Here is a 20,298-nt window from a genome sequence, read left to right on the forward strand (position 1 = left end):
CACCTACCTGGCCACTCCACCAACTTGTCTATGCCCTTTTGCAGTTCTGCACCGTCCTCCTCACAGTTCACAACACTACCAAGCTTCATATCATCCGCAAACTTTGAAATTGTCCCCTGCACACCAAGATTTAGATCATTAATACGTATCAGGAAAAGCAAAGGTCCCAATACCAACCCATGGGAACTCCACTACAAAAATCTTCCTCCAGACTGAAAAATACCCATTGACCATTACTCTCTGCTTCCTATTTTTCAGCCAATTGTGTATCCACATTGCTACTGTCCCATTTATTCCATGAGCAATAACTTTTCCCATAAGTCTGTTGTTTGGCACTATGTCAAATGCTTTTTGAAAATCCACGTACATCACATCAACAGCATTACCCTCATCGACCTTTTCTGTTGCCTCTTCAAAAAAAACTCCAGCAAGTTAGGTAAACATTATTTCCCCTTTAGAAATCCACGCTGGCTCTTTTTTATCAACCCATATTTTTCCATGTGACTACTAATTCTATCCCGAATAATTGTTTCTAGAATCTTGCCCACCACTGAAATTAAACTGACTGGTCTGTAATTACTGGGGCAGGACCTTCCGGTTGGCGAGCAGGGGCGGGGTCTGCTCGCCAATGCGTAAAATGATGTGGGATGATGTCAGGCAGAACTCCCGACGTCATCCGGTATCATTTCCATTTTCAGGTTGGTGGGGGCGCAGCCGAATCAGCTGTGTGTCCGCCAACCTGTCAACGGCCTATTGAGGCCATTTAAAAAGTACTTAACTTAGTTAATGGACCTGCCCATCCAACCTTAGGGTTGGCGGGCAGGCTGGGAGCCATGGCGGGCTTAAGAAAAAGCATGAAACCTCATCCACGGGCGGGATGAGGTTTCATGAGGGTTTTAAAATATTTAGTAAATGTTTCGCTAAAAGTGATGGACATGTCCCAACTCATGTGACAGTGTCACATGAGGGGACATGTCAGGGAAATTTTGTTTTCCTCTCTTTAACATTTTTAAATTTGGAGCCGATCTCCCTGAGGCAACACCATCGGGCAACACTCCCGGCTGAGGGAATCCGCCCGCCCGCACAGGGAGCGCATAGCGCTTCCTGGCGGATGTCACGCTGGGCGGGCCTTAATTAGCCTTGGGGGCGCCGATTGGAGGCGCACCTGCCTGTGCCGGCTCCTGCACTCCCCCCCCCGCCGCGCCCCCCCCCCACCCCCCCCCCACCCCACAATGTGGGGGGAGAATTTTTCCCCTGGGCTTATCCTTTCAACCTTTTTTGGACAAGGGCATAATGTTTGCAATTCTCCAGTCTTCTGGCACCACTCCTGAGTCTCGGGAAGACTGAAAGATTATGGCCAGTGCCCCTGCAATTTCTACTCTATCTTCCTTCAATATCCTTGAATGCATCTCATCTGGTCCTGGATGCCATGTCAATTTAAAGTACTGATAGTCTATTCAACACTTCCGCCTCATCAATTTTGAACCCTTCTAGTGACAGAGTTTCCTCGTCTGTCACCATGGCCTGGGTAGCATCTACCTCCTTGGTAAAGACTTCTTCCCACAAAACACAAAGGCTTATTTTCATCTCTGCTCTGTGGATTAAATTTTAGTTCCAGGATCCTGATCGCGACAATAGAATTTGAATTCTGCCTTACCTCTAAATGAAATCGTTTGCCACAACAAGACCATTGTAGTGTCAGTATAGCTCTTAGCACCAAATAACACCTTGGTCTGTTCCCTTACTCCTCTGGTACTTTCTCTTCCTTTGAGCATTTAGATTTGTTCCACCCCACTCTCCCCTCAGATAAAATCCTCATTTTCTGCTGCCTACCCAAGTAGCTAAAAATCCTCTCACCAAGATACCTTCACTGCTTTCCTCCCTTAGCCTCTGCACAGAGCAACTTCTCATCCTTATCATAATTCATCACTGCTGTCTCCCCTCTAAGTTCACTGCCTTCCTGCCTTCAATCTCTCCCTCCATGTAAACTCCCCAAACCACATTCATGACCACTCTATTGACCTTGCCATCTTAACGCAGCCTTGCTTTTCTCATCATATCAATTACAGGTAAGGCCATCTCTGATCACTTCCTTGTATCACTTTCCACTCACATCACCCTTCACTCTCTGAACCCTGCTGCCGCCTTCTTCTGCTCCTGGAAAAATCTCTTTCCAATTCACTTACAACTGCAATTATAGATCTCAACATCTCACCTTTAGCCCTCCATTCACAACATTTCTGCTGCTACTGTTTTGCTCAACCACATGCTGACTTTAATTTTGATGCCCTAGCCCCCCTTAAAATCATTATTCGCTCTCGTGCTAGCCTTTACTCCTTTTGCCGCCCTCATCTTTGCTCCCTTAAGTCCAAGGGACAGATTTGAAAGGATATGGCAGCCAACTGATTTAATAATTCATTGCCGGATCTGGTTGGATTAGGGGTCAAAATGATTTTTTTTCGAGGGCTCTTCTTGAGATTTTCTTGAGGGTTACTTTTTAATTTTTGAGGACTACTTTTTGGGCTTTAGGGGCTCCTTTTTCATTCTCACTAACTTTTTTATCAGGCGATGCAGTCATGTAGTAACCTTACCTTCCAATTTGAATTTCTTTGAGTTTCCTTTTCTAGATAGATAAGATACTGCAATGTGTGTGTAAGTTATTATAAATAACTTTCGCATACTCCATTTCCAAAACAAAAATTCTAACTACTTGGCACAAGGTGACTTATTGGGAATGAGTTTCACATCTGCAGCCCTTTTAAAAATTAATTGCAGGCAGTTGGCACACTCCAGCATTCTTTGGTTTTGTTCTACCAATTTCAAATTTCTTTCCCCTACTATTTCTGTTTAAAGTGAGTGTTGACAAACATGTCAAGACACTGACTTCCATAGGTCCAGCTGTGCAACAACCAAGCTAATCATCAGGTAACGGATGGTTTAATTCACATCTACTTCATATTTTGGAGATTTTTTTTCCAAGCTAACGCACCTCCTTGCATGATCATCTGTGCTTTAATGAGACATAGATTGGAACCACTTAGCACAGAAGCACCCTAGTTACATTACAGACACATACCACTTTATAGAGGTGGTTAACTCATTAGCCATATCCCAAGTACCATATATTTTACAATGGACATTGAAACTTTTCACACACAAATAGAAACAGACAGAGGTATGCTGGCTGTCCAAAATATCTTAATTAAATTTCCCCAGCCTGACGGATCAGATGAAGCTATTACTTGGTGACTACACTTAAGTTTAACAAAAAATTACCTTAAATTCAATAATTTGATTTTCAAGTCAAAGGCACAGCTATGAGTATATACATGTCAGAGTGGGAAGAGAGTATTTTTAAAAGGTGTCCCAGGCTCCCAATGTGTTATTACAGATATTTGGATGACATGGGGTATTTGGACTTGCACAGAAGCAGAATTAGAAGAATTTATCAATATCCTCAATAATCCTTACCTCTCCTTTAAACTTAAAGGCACAACATGCAAGGTAAAGCGTTAATTTCTGAGACACCACAGTTTTTGAATTCATACAAGAAAACAACAGGCATAAACTAGCAACATGCGCATCACCCCTCCTTGGAAATTATGGGGCTTTAAATTAATATGAACTGGACCTCAAAGGAAAAGAAAAGAGAGACAGTGGATTGCAAAATTAGTAATGCCATCGAACATACGTATGAACATACAAATTAGGAGCAGGAGTACGCAGCTCAGCCCCTCGAGCCTGCTCCGCCATTTAATAAGGTCATGGCTGATCTGAATATAACCTCAACCCCACATTCCTGCCTACCCCCGATAAGCTGTCTCCCACTTGTTAATCAAGAATCTATCTAGCTCTGCCTTAAAAATTTTCAAAGACTGCTTCCACTGCCGTTTGAGAAACAAGAGTTCCAAAGACTCACTACCCTCTGAGAGAAAAAAATTCTCCTCATCTCTGTCTTAAATGAGCGACCCCTTATTTTTAAACTGTGAGCCCTAATTCTAGATTCCTCCACAAGGGGAAACATCCACTCCACACCTATCTTGTCAGGACCCCTCAGGATCTTAAAGGTTTTAATTAAGTCGCCTCTTACTCTTTTAAATTCCAGTGGATACAAGCCTAACCAGTTACAAGATGGTTTGAATTGGGACAGGCAGGACAGTTTTCACCCAAACTTAGAACTGAAAATACCCATATAAATCTCCTGCCTGACAGGATTCTTAATTCCCATAGGTATATTAATAGATGAAGCCATTTCTTACCTCTCTGAATCATGGGAATTACCACCAGTACTGCTGTTACCACTGTTGGATCCCTCTTTCCTACCCTTGCTGCTCCTCCAATCATAGATCTGTCTCTGGAGGAGCAGCAAGAGTGGGAGAGACAACTTGTCATTGGAGGACCTGGGGCAGTGAGTGTAGGAAAGATAGAATCTGTGATTGGAGGAGCAGCTCCTCACAGATTCTGTCTCTGCCATATAAGGAGGTGACTTTTCTTTCATTGGTTGTGCCCGTGATTGATTTTTCCTGGACTTTCGGGGATGAATTTGTCTACCCGTATTGTGTATTTTGAACTCTGGGGGCAGGATTCCCAGGTCGGCGTGCGGGGGGCGGGACCCTCACGCCAACGCGTAAAATGATGCGGGATGACGTTGGGCGGAACTCCCGATGTCACCGCGCGTCATTTCAATTTTCAGGTTGGCGGGGGCGCAGCCGAATCAGCTGTGTGCCCAAAAACCTGTCAACAGCCAATTGAGGCCATTGAAAAGGTAATTTACATCATTAATGGACCTGCCCGTCCAACCTTAAGGTTGGCGGGCAGGCTGGGAGCCCTGGCGGGCTTCAGAGAAAGCATGAAACCTCATCCACAGGCAGGATGAGGATTCATGTAGGTTTTTATAAATTTGATAAAAGTTTAACTAAAAGTGATGGACATGTCCCAACTCATGTGACAGTGTCACATGAGGGGACATGTCAGGGAAATTTTATTTTTCTATTTTTAACATTTTTAAATTTGGAGCCGATCTCTCTGAGGCAGCACTTAGCCTCAGGGAGATGAGTGCGCTCTCACGCTCTCGGCTTAGGGAATCCCCCCTCCCCCCCGCCCCCCCCCTCACCCGCACAGGGAGCGCATAGCACTTCCTGGCGGACGTCACACTGGGCGGGCGTTAATTGGCCCGCCCACGTAAAATGGCGGCGCGCCTCAATCGGAGGCGCACCTGCACGCGCCAGCTCCTGAACATCCCCCCCCTGCCCACCCCGACAGGGGGAAAATTCTGCCCTGGTTACATACGAACATGCGAAATAGGAGCAGAAGTAGGCCATTTGGCCCCTCGAGCCTGCTGCACCATTCAATAAGATCACGACTGATCTGTTTGTGTTTCAAGCTCCATGCTCCCATCTACACCTGATGACCTTTGATTCTCTTGCCTAACAAGAATCTATCTACCTCTGGCTTAAAAATATTCAGTGACCCTGCCTCCCCCGCCTTCTGAGGCAGAGATTTCGAAAGTCGCACAACCCTCAGAGAAAAAAATTTCTCCCCATTTCTGTCCTATAAGGGCCGACTCCTAATTTTAAAACAGTGCCCCCTAGTCCTGGACTCATCCATCCTTCCCATGTCAAGACCATTCAAGATCTTATATACTTCAATTTAGTCACTCCTCAGTCTTCTAAACTTCAGTGGAAACATGCCCAACCTGCTCATAAGACAACCCACTCATTCCAGGTATCAATCTAGTAAACCTCCTCTGAACTGCCTCCAACACATTTACATCCTTCTTTAAATAAGGAGACCAAAATTCCACCAATACCCTGTATAACTGAAGAATAACATCCTTACTTTTATGACAACATCTGCGGAGAGGAACACAGTTAACGTTTCGAGCCCGTATCTTGTTTTTGTTTCAGATTTCCTGCATCCGCAGTATTTTGCTTTTATCCTTACTTTTATGTTCAATTCCTCTCATAATAAAGGATAGCATTCAATTAACATTCTTGATTACATGCTGTACCTGCATACTGACTTTTTGTGACTCCTGCATGAGAACACCTATATCCCTCTGCCCCTCGGAGTTCTGCAGTCCGTTTAAGTAACACACTACTTTTTTATTCTTCCTGCCAAAGTGAACAACTTCACATTTTCCCACATTATACTCCATCGGCCAGATTTTTGCCCACTCATACAACTTATCTATATCTGTCTGCAAACTCATTATGTCTTCTTCACAACATACTTTCCTACCTATCTTTGTGTTGTTTGCAAATTTAGCTACCATCCCTTCGCTCCTCTCATCTAAGTCATTGATATATTATTGAACCCTGCTTTCGTTTGCCAAAACTGCTCCCATTCCAAGATCATCCTGGATTACAAAGATAACTGCAACCTTGTCTTCTCTACTGCAAACCTTTTCCTTAAATCCCTCTGTCTGACCTCCTCCATGCTCACTTCCAACAAGTGTGAGACATTTTTACACTAAGATTGAGACCATCAGTATAGCTGCCTCCGCCCTTTCCCTAGCTCAACAGTTCCTCCCCTGCTGTCATGTATTTCCATATTTCTCCAGTTTTCCTGTTATCTCCTCTTGTGCATTCTGTGAGCTCATCTTGTTCACGAGACCCAACTCTTCCTCTCTTGACCCTATTCCAACCATAGAGCTGACCACCGAAGTTCCCTTGTTATCTGGTATTGCTAATAGTTCTTTCTTCCCCGGTACTGTCAGCCTCTCCTTTGAAGCTCCATCATGACTCCATTCTTCAAAAAAAAACCTAACCCTTGACCCCTCCTCCCAATTTCCTTTTCCCCTCAAGTCCTTGAACACGTCATCACCTCCTAAATCCACGCCCATTTTTCCCAGAACTTCATGTGCTGCATCTTACCGGAACTCGATACACGCTGGGAGGTAGGTAGCTGGTAAAATGGCAGTGCAGGGAGCCTAATGTCTTCCCGTGGCCATGGGATAGTACCAGCAATGTAAAACTCAGTAGTATGGCAACCCATCGGATGGCCAATTATGCCAATTGAGGACCACTTCCCACCCCTCCTGACATTTTACTGCCACATGGGGCAGACCATAAAGTAGACTCTAGCTGCCTCTCAGCAGGTTCCCAGGGAGGAGAGGTTTAGCAGGGGCTCCTTTATGACCACTTCATGGTCCACCTCCGATGACAGTGGCATCCCCACCTGACTACGCTGCCGCTGCTGGAAGGTATCCCTACTCACCCCCACCCTCCCCCAGAACCACCACAATCATTAGGGCCTGCCTGGCCCCTGGCACAGTAAGTAAAAGAATCCTATTTCGTCTTCAAGGGTGCATCGGCATTGGCCACATTTGGCAGTGGCACTGCTGAGGGCACAGTGCTGCCAGCCCTCTGGGCCAACAGCTTTGGAAGGTTGGTCACTGGTAAAATGTTGCCCAAGGTCACGCTTGCATGAGGTTGGGTACTAAAATGGCTCATATCTAAAACACAAATGTGATTGTGATAAAAAGTCCGGGGTGACGATGGTATAGTGGTATTGTCACTGGACTAGTAATCCTGAGACCTAGGGTAATGCTTTGGGGACCCGGGTTCGAATCCCGCCACAGCAGATGGTGGAATTTGAATTGAATAAAAATCTGGAATTAAAAGGGAAGGAAATCTTCTGTCCTTACCTGGTCTGGCCTACATGTGATTCCAGACCCACAGCAATGTGGTTGACTCTTAAATGCCCCCTGAACAATGGGCAATAAATGCTGGCCTAGGCAGCGATACGCACATCCCATGAATGAATTAAAAAAAAAAGTCAACTACCTATCCTTGTCTTTCTTGACCTGTCCGTAGTCTTTGACAAGGTTGACCACACCATCATCCATTGCCCCTTCGGTGTCATCTACCTGGACTAGTTTTCACTCACTTGGAGATGCTCATTGTTATCTGTCTAATCATGGCTTCTCTTCTGACTCCCGCACCATTATCTCTAGTGTCCTCATGAACCTATCCTTGGACCACTCCTATTTCTTATCAATATGCTGCCCCTCGATGACATCATCCAAAAACACAGCATCTGTTTCCACATGTGTGTTGGCACTAACCTCACCACCACTTCTCTTGATCCTTCCACTGACTCTAAATTGTCAGGCTGCTTGTCTGATATCCAGTACTGGATCAGCAGAAATTTTATCCAACTAAATATTAGGAAGACCGAAGCCATTTTCTTTGGTCTCCACCACAAATTCTGTTCCCTAGCCACCCTCTCCATCCCTTTCCATGGCAACTGCCTGATGCTGAACAAGACTGTTTACAGCCTTGATGTCTTATTTGACCTGAAATAAGCTTTTGAACATACAACCGTGCCATTACTAAGACTGCTTATTTGCACCTTCGTAACATTGCCAGAATCCACCCTGCCTCAGCACATCTGATGAAACCTTCATCATGCCTTTGTTATCTCTAGACTTGACTATTCCAGTGCGATCCTGACCAGCCTCCCATATTCTACTCTCCATAAATTTGAGATCATTCGAAGGTCTATAACCCATGTCCTAACTTGCACCAAGTCCAGTTCACCTGTCACCCATGTGCTTGCTGACTTACATTGGCTCCTGGTTAAGCAACACCTCAATTTTAAAGTTTTTAAAATTTGCATCCTTGTTTTCAATTCACTCCATGGCCTTGCCCCTCCCTATCCCTGTGATCTTCTCCAGTCCACAACCCTCTCAGATACCTGCTGTCCTCTAAATACGGTCCTGTGAGCATCCCCAATTTTAATCAATGCACCATTGGTTGCTGTGCCTTCAGATGCCAGTGTCCTAAGCTTTGAAATTCCCTCCCTAAACCTCTCCGGCTCGTTCCTTCTTTCAGATGCTCCTTAAAACCTAGCTCTGACCAATCTCTTGGCCATCTGCCCTATATCTCTTTGCAGCTCCATCTCATTTTTTTAATATAATAATGCTTCTGTGAAATGCCTTGGGACATTTTATTATGTTAAAGGCACTTATATACAAGTTGTTGTCTTTTAATGTCCTCCTTGCTATTTGCCAACCCTGCTCCTTGTATCGTTATCAAATTTCAATATGGCCCTTGTTAATAGCCCACTTTTAACCCTTTTCCAGTCTGAGCAATGCCCATTCTTGATTTCCTGCCCTTGAACATTTTTTTAATCTTTCCAAGCTAATACATTTCCACTTATACACCTGAATTTTATTAACACCTTTTCAAATGTTCTTTGGAAATCCATCTACAACTCCCCCACAGCATTCCCTGTGTCTATAAAATCAGTTGTTTCAAAACTGCTGTCAAATTTTTCAAACACCGTTTGCCTTTAACACCCTTGCTGGCTGTACTTGGTTAACTCATGCATTGAGGAAGAAAAGGAAATTGCTGTTCCTTTTATGCACTTCTAAAAAATTCATAATGTATTTCTTTAAAAATAACCTTTGCACCATTAGTGGTCTGTGACATTGCTCATTCTTCATAATCATTGATTATTATTTTCAGGGTGACACAGATGCAATAAAACTGGAATTTGATGAAGAAGTTGGGACAGCAATAGGAGAAGGAAATGGAGAAGAAGTATTAAATGCAAGTGAACCCAAAGTCAAAGCTCCACGACTGAAGAAAGAGAAAAAGGAACCTGGTGTGTAAACACTAATTAGAATGTTCACCACTTTACCTAGTAGACCTGCAACTACGTTAACCAGAGTGTTAACTAACCAGAGTCCATTAACTGATTCAATTAAATGCAATATTTACTTAAATATAAAAGCAAAATACTACAAATGCTGGAAATCTGAATTTGTCAGCAGGTCAGGAAGCAACTGTGGAGAGAGAAAATTAATGTTTCAGGTTGATAACCATTCATTAGAACTGCAAGAAGTTGGAGATGTAACAAATCTTATGCAGTTATAGAGGCAAATAAAAGGGGGAAGAGGCAATAGAACAAAAAGGGTGGAAGGCAGGAAAAATAAATGGCTAATTGGATGATGGCGCATGATAAAAGGGCATGGTATGGGTCAGGTCAAGTAACAAAAGGTGGGTTGAGAGAATGTGTAATTGGGAATAGCAAAACCATTGCCAACAGCTGTTACCTGGGAAAAAAAGTGGGGCTAGTGGTTATGATCTGAAATTACTGAACTCAATGTTGAGCCTGTGAGCCTGCAAAAGTACCTTATTGAAAGATGGGATGCTGTTCTTTGAGCTTTTCTTGAGCTTCACTGGAACATTGCAGGAGGTTGTGGTAAGAGTGGGGCAAAACATTAAAATGACAAGCAACCAGAGGATCAGGCTTCCAACTGAATGGAGGTGTTTTGCAAATCGAACACCCAATCTAAGCCTAGTCTATGTAGAGGAAATTGCATTGTGAGTAACAAATACAGTACACTAAGTTGAAAAAAAAGTAAACCACTGTTTTGGATAAAAGGAGTGCCTGGGGACCTGGACAGTGGGAAAGAAGAAGGTAAAAGGAATAGTTGTTGCATCTTCTGTATTTACACGGGGTAGTGCTGTGGGAAAGAACAATGGTGTTGGAGTGATTCAAGATTGGACCAGGTTGTCATAGAGAAGTAGTCCCTTCAGAATTTTCAAAGAAGAGGGGAAGATGTGTTTGGTGGTAGCATTACGCTGATGTTAACAGAAATGGCAGGGAATGATCTGTTGAATGTGGAGACTGGTGGAGTTGAAGATAAGGACAAAGGGAAACCTTATTGAGGTCCTGGGATAGATGGGAAGGGGTGAAAGCAGAAGTGTGGGAAATGGGATGGATGTGGTAGAGGGGAATCCTCAGTTGAAGGAAAAAGCCCCTTGACCAGTCTCTTCCTACGTACTTCTGTAATCCTTCTGCTGCCTTCTGACACTGACAGTTTCCAGTTTCCTGGCCCTAATATTCTCCTTTACATAGACGTTGAATTCCTCTGTATCTCCAACCCGACCAGTACAGCCTGAGGGCCCTCCGCCACTTCTTGAAATGAAGACCCAACCAGTCCCCATTCACTACCAACCACCTCGGCCTGGCTAAACTTGTACTCACATTAGTGACAACTTCTTTGAATCCACTCACTTGCTCTAAATAAAAGCTGTATTTATGGGAACCCAGAAGAGTCCTAGGTATGCCCGCCTTTTTTAAGGTGTGCAAAACTTTCTTTGAGTGGAATCGTCCCAGATTTGCACTAAGTGCTGTAGTGGGTGGGTAAAACGACATTTTACCCGTCGGCCGCAATGGCAGGTTTTCACACTGTATCATCCCAAATCCGCCGCATTAGTTATACATTCCCGGGAAGCATGCTGTTTTGATGGTGGGCGGGCTCTCATTCGCCCACCATGCCATCACCTCGCCACTTCATCAAGCTGGGCGCCATACTTAAAAGTCCAGCTGCCCATACACATCTCAGTGCTTCCAGCCCATGACTACTGCAGGGAAGATGTCCATGAAAGGCAGAAAGACTGCATCACTGGAATGCCTTTTGGACACCGTGGAGGCCCGCTGTGATGTCCTCTGCCCCCACTCTTGCTGCAGGATAGGCAGCGGCGTGACCAACCAGGCTTGGGAGGCAGTGGAAGTGGTGATCAGTGCCAATTCTGCACAGAAGAGGTTGGCCATCCATGCAGATAGAGGATGAATGATCTCATCTGTGCAGCCAGGGTATGGCAACCATCTCATCACTCTAAGCTCACACGCTCAAGCCCGTCACTCATTCACTGACATCGCACTCACTGACAGCTCAAGGGACATCACCGCCCATTCTCACACATATATCCTCACATATCCATCTGGCCTCATTTCCTCTGGAGACTGCCTCCTCAACCCTCACCATCTTGACGCCACTTGCACAGATCAACTTGTGTCCCCACACACACCCTGGGTTACCCTTCTTCCCCAGTAAAGCCCTTGTCCTGCAGCCTCTTCCCTTGCCTGAGGCCACTTCTCCTGCTTCACCAAGCAAGCCCTAGCCCTGCAACCATTGAAAATCCACCTACATATGGCTGATCTGGTAGGTAGAAACCTGCTGTGAGCCCTCCTAAAAGTGATGTGGTGCTGTCTGTGAAGCCTGGTGCTGATGACTGCGAGTGCTGACTGAAGCAAGGTAGGCAAACGAACCTTGAAGTCCCGAGCGAAGTGCAGCCGGCCAAGCGCATGTCACTTATATGTTGAGAAACACGTTGGTGTGTTTTCTTGCCGTCGGTGGACGATCCAGCAAGGCGGGGGAGGGGGGAACGATTCCAGCGGGCAGGCCTAATAAGGATATGCTGATGTATTACAATGAGGTTCCCGACGTCCGATGGCAGAGAACGCGGCCTGCCATTGGCAGACTAAGTGAATGATCGCAGCTTTCACGCCGCCGCGATCGCGCCATATTATCCGCTCACGCCATTGAATACGCCCGTTGCCGGCAGGCATGGAAAGTCCTGGCTTTTGTTTCAGTCCTAGTCAGGTCCCCTCGCTAAATTCTTCTTCCCAGTACATTAACAACTATCGGTGATGTTTTCTGCTCTCGCCCTGAACTAGAAAATTCATCAACTTGCCTACTAATTTCCATCCTTCTCTTCCTTTTCCTTCCTAGCCTACTTTTAGCCTCTCCATTTCTAGGGATAGATTATTGACCAATGTCCACTATAAGCCGACTGACTCTCATGACTACCTTGACTATGTCTCCTCCAACCTCACTTCTTGTAAGGATTCTTCCATTCTTTTATCTCTTGCACCTTCATATCTTTTGTCATATCTCTCTTGCCTTCCACCTGATCACAGACCTTCCCTTTTTGTTCTTTCCTTTCCTCCCCACCATACTGACCTCTGCACTTGCTTAAAACCTGTTGTATCTCTAACTTTCCAGTTCTGAAGATAGGTCTTCAACCTAAAATGTTAACTTTGTTTCCACAGGTGCTGCCTGTATATCCAACAGTTTTTGTTTTTATTTTACTTAAATGTAGCCTGCAATAGTTACACCAAGCCAATTCCTGGATTATGTCGAAGCAGTTATAGATTGAATGTAAGGTTGACTGCAGTAATGAAATGGATTAAAATTAGGAGAATGTCTGTTTTTGCCTCATGTTGTCATCCTATATTAAAATAGTGCTTTTAAAAAAAATCTTAAGTTAGAATACTGACTCACCGAGTCACTGTTTATGCATTTACAGAAATGATTGTAGGTTGATATAGATTTAATGTGCCACACAACTGCCCTTCAAGTTGTCATCTTGTACAGTCGTCAAGTTTTGCTTGGGTTTGTTGGCGCACCTCTTTTATTATGTCTGAAAAATGTATTGTTAGGAATTTTTATGTGAAAGGTGAAATCTGATTTATACTTGGACAAGATTTGGATTGGAAAGTAAATTACTGTCCACCCTTGCCCACCTTGCAAAAAAATGTAGTGTGATAATAATTACACAGGCTGTTTCCTACTGAAAATATTCAGTTTAGTCTATGATAAAATATAAAAGGATTTCAATTACAGCTTGCGCTGATATTTTGTGTAAATACAAAGGCATCTGAAAAGCGTGTGTAAATATCTTCATTTTATGTTATTGTATAAATCTGGATTACAGAAGAATGAAAATTATGGTAATTAAGTTGAACGTGATAAATTAGGTACATCTAGAATATGCATAAATATATAATTGGATGTGATTACAAAATACAATCCCTGATGGCATAAATTTCTGTGTTTGATTCACAGGTGTCAGAGCAAGGAAAACCCCACAGGGTTCCAAATCCAATGTCAAGAAAGGAAAGAAGAAGAATCCCTGGTCTGATTCAGAATCCAAGTCGGATGATGACCTAGAAGAACCTGACTTAACATTTATTCCAAGAGAAATCACACCTCGTAGAGCTGCAGGTGATCAATAACATCAACTTCTTAATATATATAGGACTTAGTCTCTCTCTCTGCTGGATGTAAAGATTCCAATGCAAAATTTAACTTGGCAGCCTGAGCCCAGTACCTAATGGAAGCGGGCCTACAATCCAAAACATTAGCCAGTCAGTAGGGGTGCATTCTTCAGAAGCTGAAGTTAATGTACATTGATGAGACTATAGAAGTAGCTTCACTCAGCAACTGACCCACACTATGGCCAGGATTTTCCAGTCGTTGGGCGGGCTCGGCGGGGGCGAGCGGGAGCGACCGTGAAACAGACCGCCGCCCATGATCGGGCCCTGACTGCGATTTCACGCTGGCTGGCCAATCAACGGCCAGCCAGTGTGAATCGCGCACTGCAGCATTCAGTGCTGCCGGGGTTGGGGGGTTAGGAGGGTGAGTGCGGAAGTTGGCGCGGCTGCGCGCAGTAAAAACTCCCTGAGGCACAGAGCTGCCTCACTGAGTTGAAGATTTTTAATATAAAAAATAAAGAATTTAAGAATGTTAAAAACATGTCCCCTCATGTCACTCTGTCACATGAGCAGGGACATGTTAGAAATTAGTTTGAAAAATATTTATTTTTTTTAAAATCACTGATCAAAACCTCATCCCACCCGTGGATGAGGTTTCGCAAAAGATCCAGTTATGACTTTAATACCCTTAATAGGCTGCTTAATTATCGGCGAGCATGCTGCCAACTCCCACGCGAACCTGCCGACCAAAATATCGGGCAAGTGCACGATGATGTTGGGACGCTCGCCCGACGTCATCACGTGTCATTTTACGCTCGTTCAGGTCAGGCGCATGCCCGCCCGACGAGCGGAATATTCTGCCCTATGGATGGCGCGTTTGATGATGGTGGGTGCAAAATGTGTTCCCGTTCCTTGTATGGACTTGCCATAGAAATAAAAAGAAAAACTGAACTTGAAATAAACATTGCAGAAAACAGACAGCAGTCCATCATGGAGTGGAAATGTGCTACTTTTTTGGATAGAAACCAAAACGCATAGGGGAATTTTATTCAAGTGACAGGGATCTCGGTCATCCATGTCCAGAAACCCATGTTGCTTCCTTTGTGGAAGGCCCGCCGAATTACAAGCCAATTAACAGGTCATTGGTGGGTCTTCTGTGGGGATTACGATCCTGGGGGCCGGAATTCCTGCCCAGCGGGAACTGCCAGCCAGTCAGAGGCCAGTAGCTCTTTTGCACAGTAGTGCCACTGGACAAATGCACCCACCAGAGGCCCAAGATTACAGAGCAACCCAGACCAGAGGTAAGTGATGCAGGATGGGTGGAGGGGTTTCATGTGGTATAAGTCACGGAGGAGGGGGTTGTGGTAGAGCTGGCAGCAAGGTGTGGAGGGGGGGGGAATCAGGCACTGAGTACCTCACCACACCCATCACCCCTGGAGATCACAAGCAACTCTCACAGGTTTGCTTGTTGTGCTCCCCATATTACGCCGGTTCTGCCTGCTGCTAGTTGAATACCAGCAGTGGTGGGATGAGGTCTTTAAATGGGCAGTCATTGCCCACTTAAGAGCCTCATTTGGCAGTGGGGTGGGAAAAATGTCCATAGGCCTTCTGGTCACAGACTTAATCGGGATGGAGGTGGAAAGGTGGTGGCATCCCCACCCGCCGCCATCCTACCCGATTAAATGTTCTCGCCTCCTCCAAACACACCATGGCGGGGAGGACATAAAGTACTGCCCACAGAATCCTTACATGAAACCTTAACCTCCTTGTGTTTGTCTTTTTCTGACATTGTGAGATGTTCAATATATTTCCAGTAAATTATCATTTTTATTATTAACATCCTTTAAGTAAGCACAAAAAAGTTATTCAACGGTTTTGTTTACTGAACAAGTTCTGATGGAAGGTCATCAACTTGATATGTTAATTCTATTTGGCTCTATACTGATACCATCAGAGTTGCTGAGTATTTCCAGCATTTTCTGTTTTTTCCCCGAGTTGAATTGCTGTACTAAATGATCTAAATAGATGTCTGCATGCTGGAGTTTGGTGGTGATAAAAGAAAAATAATACTCTACCTGACAGTGTAGTAGTAAACATGGCCTTATTGTCAGCAAGGATACTGCTAGGGATCCACAGCTGTGCCTAAAGTTTAAGAGAAAGGGACGCAGGGGTCAGGAGAGGGGATGCATACAACAATATCTGTAGCACCTTTAATGTAATAAAACATCCCAAGGCACGTCACATGACAGTTCAAAGACAAAATATAACATCAAGCCACTTACGATATATTAGGTCAGATGATCAAAAGCTTGATCAGAGAAGTAGGTTTTAAGGAGCACCTTAAAGGAGAATAAAGTAATAGACAGAGAGGTTTAAGCAGGGAATTCCAGAGCTTAGGGTACAGGAATCAAAGGCAGGGCCTTCAATGGTGGAGTGATTAAAATCAGTGTTGCTCAAGAGACTGGAATTAGATAAGTGCAAATATCATGGAGCATTGTGGGACTGGAGGAAATTTGAGATTGGGAGGGGAGATGCCATGGAGGAATTTCAAACCAAAGATTAGAATTTTAAAATCAAGGCATTGCTTGATTGGAAGCCAATGTAGGTAGCAAAACTGGAGTCAATCAGAATCGGGGAAAACTCTCCACTGGCTGGAGTCATACCCACCACAAAGGAAGATGATTGTGGTTGTTGGACGTCAGTCATCTCAGCTGCAGGACATCACTACAGGAGTTCCTCAGGGTAGTGTCCTTGGCCCAACCATCTTCAGCTGCTTCATCAATGACCTTTCTTCTATCATAAGATCAGAAGTGGGGATGTTTGCTGATGATTGCAGTGTTCAGCACCATTCGTGATTCCTCAGATACTTCAGTCCATGTCCAAATGCAGAAAGACCTGGACAAATCCAGACTTGGGGTGGCAAGTAACATTCATGCCACACAAGTGCCAGGCAATGACCATCAAGTGCCAGGCAATGACCATCTCCAACAAAAATCTAACAATCGCCCCTTGACGTTGAATGGCATTGCCATCATTGAATCCCCCACTATCAACATCCTGGGGGTTACTATTGACCAGAAACTGAACTGGACTAGCCATATAAACACTGTGGCTACAAGAGCAGGTCAGAGGCTAGGAATTCTATGACGAGTAACTCACCTCCTGACTCCTCAAAGCTTGTCCACCATCCACAAAACATAAGTCAGAAGTGTGATGAAATACTCTCCACTTGCCTGGATGAGTGCAGTTCCCACAACACTCAAGAAGCTTGACACCATCCAGGACAAAGCAACCTGCTTGATTGGCACCACATTCACAAACATTCACTCTCTCCACCACTGGCGCATAGTGTGTACCATCTACAAGATGCACTACAGGAATTCACCAAGGCTTCTTAGACAGCACCTTCCAAACCCACAACCACTTCTATCTAGAAGGACAAGGGCAGCAGATACATGGAAACACCACCACCTGGAAGTTCCCCTCCAAGTCACTCGCCATCTTGACTTGGAAATATATTGCCGTTCCTTCATTGTTGCTGGGTCAAAATTCTGGAACTCCCTTCCTAACAGCACTGTGGGTGTACCTACACCACATGGTCCATAGCAGTTGAAGAAGGCAGCTCACTACCACTTTCTCAAGGGAAGCTAGGGATGGGCAATAAATGCTGGCCCAGCCAGCAAAGCCCACAACCCGCGAATGGAAAAAAAAATCAGCACGAGTGACAGTGAATGGGACTGCGTGCAAGTTAGGGCACAGACAGCAGAGTTTTAGATGACCTCAAGATAGAATGTAGGAGAGCAGCCAGGTGTCCGTTGGAATAGAATCATAAAATCATAGAATTATGAAATGATTACAGCACAGAAGGAGGCCACTCGACCCTTGGTGTCACGCCAGCTCTCTGCAACAGCAAACTGGCCCCACTCCATTACCCTTTCCCGTAGCCCTGCAAATTTCTTCTCTTCAGACAATTACACAGTTTTCTTTGAAAGCTACAATTGAACTTGCTTACATCATACCCAGGCAGTGCATTCCAGATCTTAATCACATGCTGCGTATACAAGATCTTCATGTCACCATTGTTTTGCCATTCACTTTAACTCACTGCCCTCTGGTCTTCAACCCATCCATAAGTAGGGACAGCTTCTCCCTATCTACTATGTCCAAACCCCTCATTATTTTTGAATACCTGTATCAAATCTCCTCACAACTTTTTCTTCTCCAATGAGAACAACTCCATCTTCTTGAATGTTGTGTTACTCATCCCTGGATCAATTTTCGTAAAGCATTTCTCGATTTAATGCTTTCATATCCTTTTTAAAGTGCGCCAATCAGAAATGGACATAACTCAGCTGGCCCCAATTCACCAACCTTTCCTGCAGCCCTGCAAAATTTTTCTCATCAAATAATTGTACAATTTTCTTTGAAAGCTATGATTGAACTTGCCTGCATCACATTCAGGCATGCATTCCAGATGCCCGTTTACGTACATTGGCTCCCAATCAAGCAATGCCTTGATTTTAAAATCCTAATCTTTGGTTTCAAATTCCTTCATGGCATCTCTCCTCCCAATCTCAAATCTCCTCCAGTCCCACAACCCTCCAAGATATCTGCACTCATCTAATTCCAGTCTCATGAGCATTTTTAAAAATGCATTCACTGGATGTGGGCTTTGCTGGTTAGGCTAGCATTTATTGCCCATCCCTAGTTGCCCTTGAGAAGGTGGTGGTGAGCTGCCTTCTTGAATTGCTGCAGTCCATGTGGCATAGGTACACCCACAGTGCTGTTAGGGAGGGAGTTCCAGTATTTTGACCCAGCAACAGTGAAGGAATGGCGATATATTTCCAATTCAGGATGGTGAGTGACTTGGAGGGGAAGTTCTAGGTGCTGGTGTTTCCATGCATCTGCTGCCCTTGTCCTTCTAGATAGTAGTGGTCATGGGTTTGGAAGGTGTTGTCTAAGGAGCCTTGGTGAATTCCTGCAGTGCATCTTGTAGATGGTACACACTGTTGCTTCTGTGTGTCAGTGATGGAGGGAGTGAGTGTTTGCGGATGTGGTGCCAATCAAGCGGCCTGCTTTGTCCTGGATGGTGTCAAGCTTCTTGAGTGTAGTGGGAGCTGCACTCATCCAGCAAGTGAGGAGTATTCCATCACACTTCTAACTTGTGCCTTGTAGATGGTGGACAGGCTTTGGGGAGTCAGGAGGTGAGTTACTCGTTGTAGGATTCCTAGCGTCTGACCTGCTCTTGTAGCCACAGTATTTATATGGCTAGTCCAGTTCGGTTTCTGGTCAATTGTAACCCCCAGGATGTTGATAGTGGGGGATTTAGTGATGGTAATGCCATTGAACGTCAATGGGCAATTGTTAGATTCTCTCTTTTGGAGATGGTCATTGCTTGACACTTGTGTGGTGTGAATGTTACTCTCCACTTGTCAGCCCAAGCCTGGATATTGTCCAGGTCTTTCTGCATTTGGACATGGACTGCTGCAGGATCCGAGGAGCCGCGAATGGTCCTGAACATTGTGCAATCATCAGCGAACATCTTCACTTCTGACCTTATGATGGAAGGAAGGCAGCTGAAGATGATCGGGCCAAGGACACTACTCTGAGGAATTCCTGCAGTGATGTCCTGGAGCTGAGATGACTGATATCCAGCAACCACAACCATCTTCCTTTGTGCCAGGTATGACTCCAACCAGCAGAGAGTTTTCCCTCTGATTCCCATTGACTTCAGTTTTGCTAGGGCTCCTTGATGCCACACTCGTTCAAATGCTGCCTTGATGTCAAGGACAGTCGCTCTCACCTCGGGAGTTGAGCTCTTTTGTCCATTTTTAAACCAAGGCTGTAATGAGGTCAAGAGCTGAGTCCCCTGGCAGAACCCAAACTGGGCATCAGTGAACAGGTTACTGCTAAGCAAGTGCCACTTGATAGCACTGTTGATGAGCCCTGTCATTACTTTACTGATGATTGAGAGTAGACTGATGGGACGGTAATTGGCTGGGTTGGATTTGTCCTGCTTTTTATGGACAGGACATACCTGTGCAATTTTCCACATAACTGGGTAGATGTCAGTGTTGTAGCTATACTGGAACATCTTAGCTTGGGGCACAGCAAGTTTTGGAGCACAAGTCTTCAGTATTATTGCCGGAATATTGTCAGGGCTCATGGCCCCAATTATAATCACTCCACCATTGTCTTCGTTACCTGGATCCTAAGCTCTGGAAAATTGAGGCCGAACCAGTATTTTATAAAGGTCTTCTTACTATTTATATGCATACAGAAGACATAGGATTCTGTTTTATGTTAGCTACCAGCCTCTTCTCATAGTTTTTCTTTGCTTCTCCTACTTTTTTCACTTCCCCTCTGAATATTCTATATTCAGCTTGGTTCTCACTTATGTTATTCACCTGATATCTGTCAATGCACCCCTTTTCTGGTTTCTCTTATTCTCAGTTTCTTTTGTCACCCAGAGAGCTCTGACTTTGTTTGTCTTATCTTCCT

At 44.7% G+C, this 20,298-nt stretch overlaps 1 protein-coding gene across 2 annotated transcripts in view; it reads left to right on the plus strand.

Annotated features, from left to right (window-relative positions):
• Positions 1 to 20,298, plus strand: part of LOC144678944 (DNA topoisomerase 2-beta-like) — a 245,225-nt gene that overhangs the window by 165,677 nt on the left and 59,250 nt on the right. For both annotated transcript variants that reach the window (XM_078539057.1, XM_078539056.1), the window contains 2 exons: positions 9,474 to 9,612; positions 13,649 to 13,807. In XM_078539057.1, the coding sequence (XP_078395183.1) occupies positions 9,474 to 9,612; positions 13,649 to 13,807 (298 nt within the window). The remainder of the gene's footprint in view (positions 1 to 9,473; positions 9,613 to 13,648; positions 13,808 to 20,298) is intronic.

This window comes from Cetorhinus maximus, chromosome 3, assembly GCF_964194155.1.
Source record: "Cetorhinus maximus chromosome 3, sCetMax3.hap1.1, whole genome shotgun sequence".
Taxonomy (NCBI): domain Eukaryota; kingdom Metazoa; phylum Chordata; class Chondrichthyes; order Lamniformes; family Cetorhinidae; genus Cetorhinus; species Cetorhinus maximus.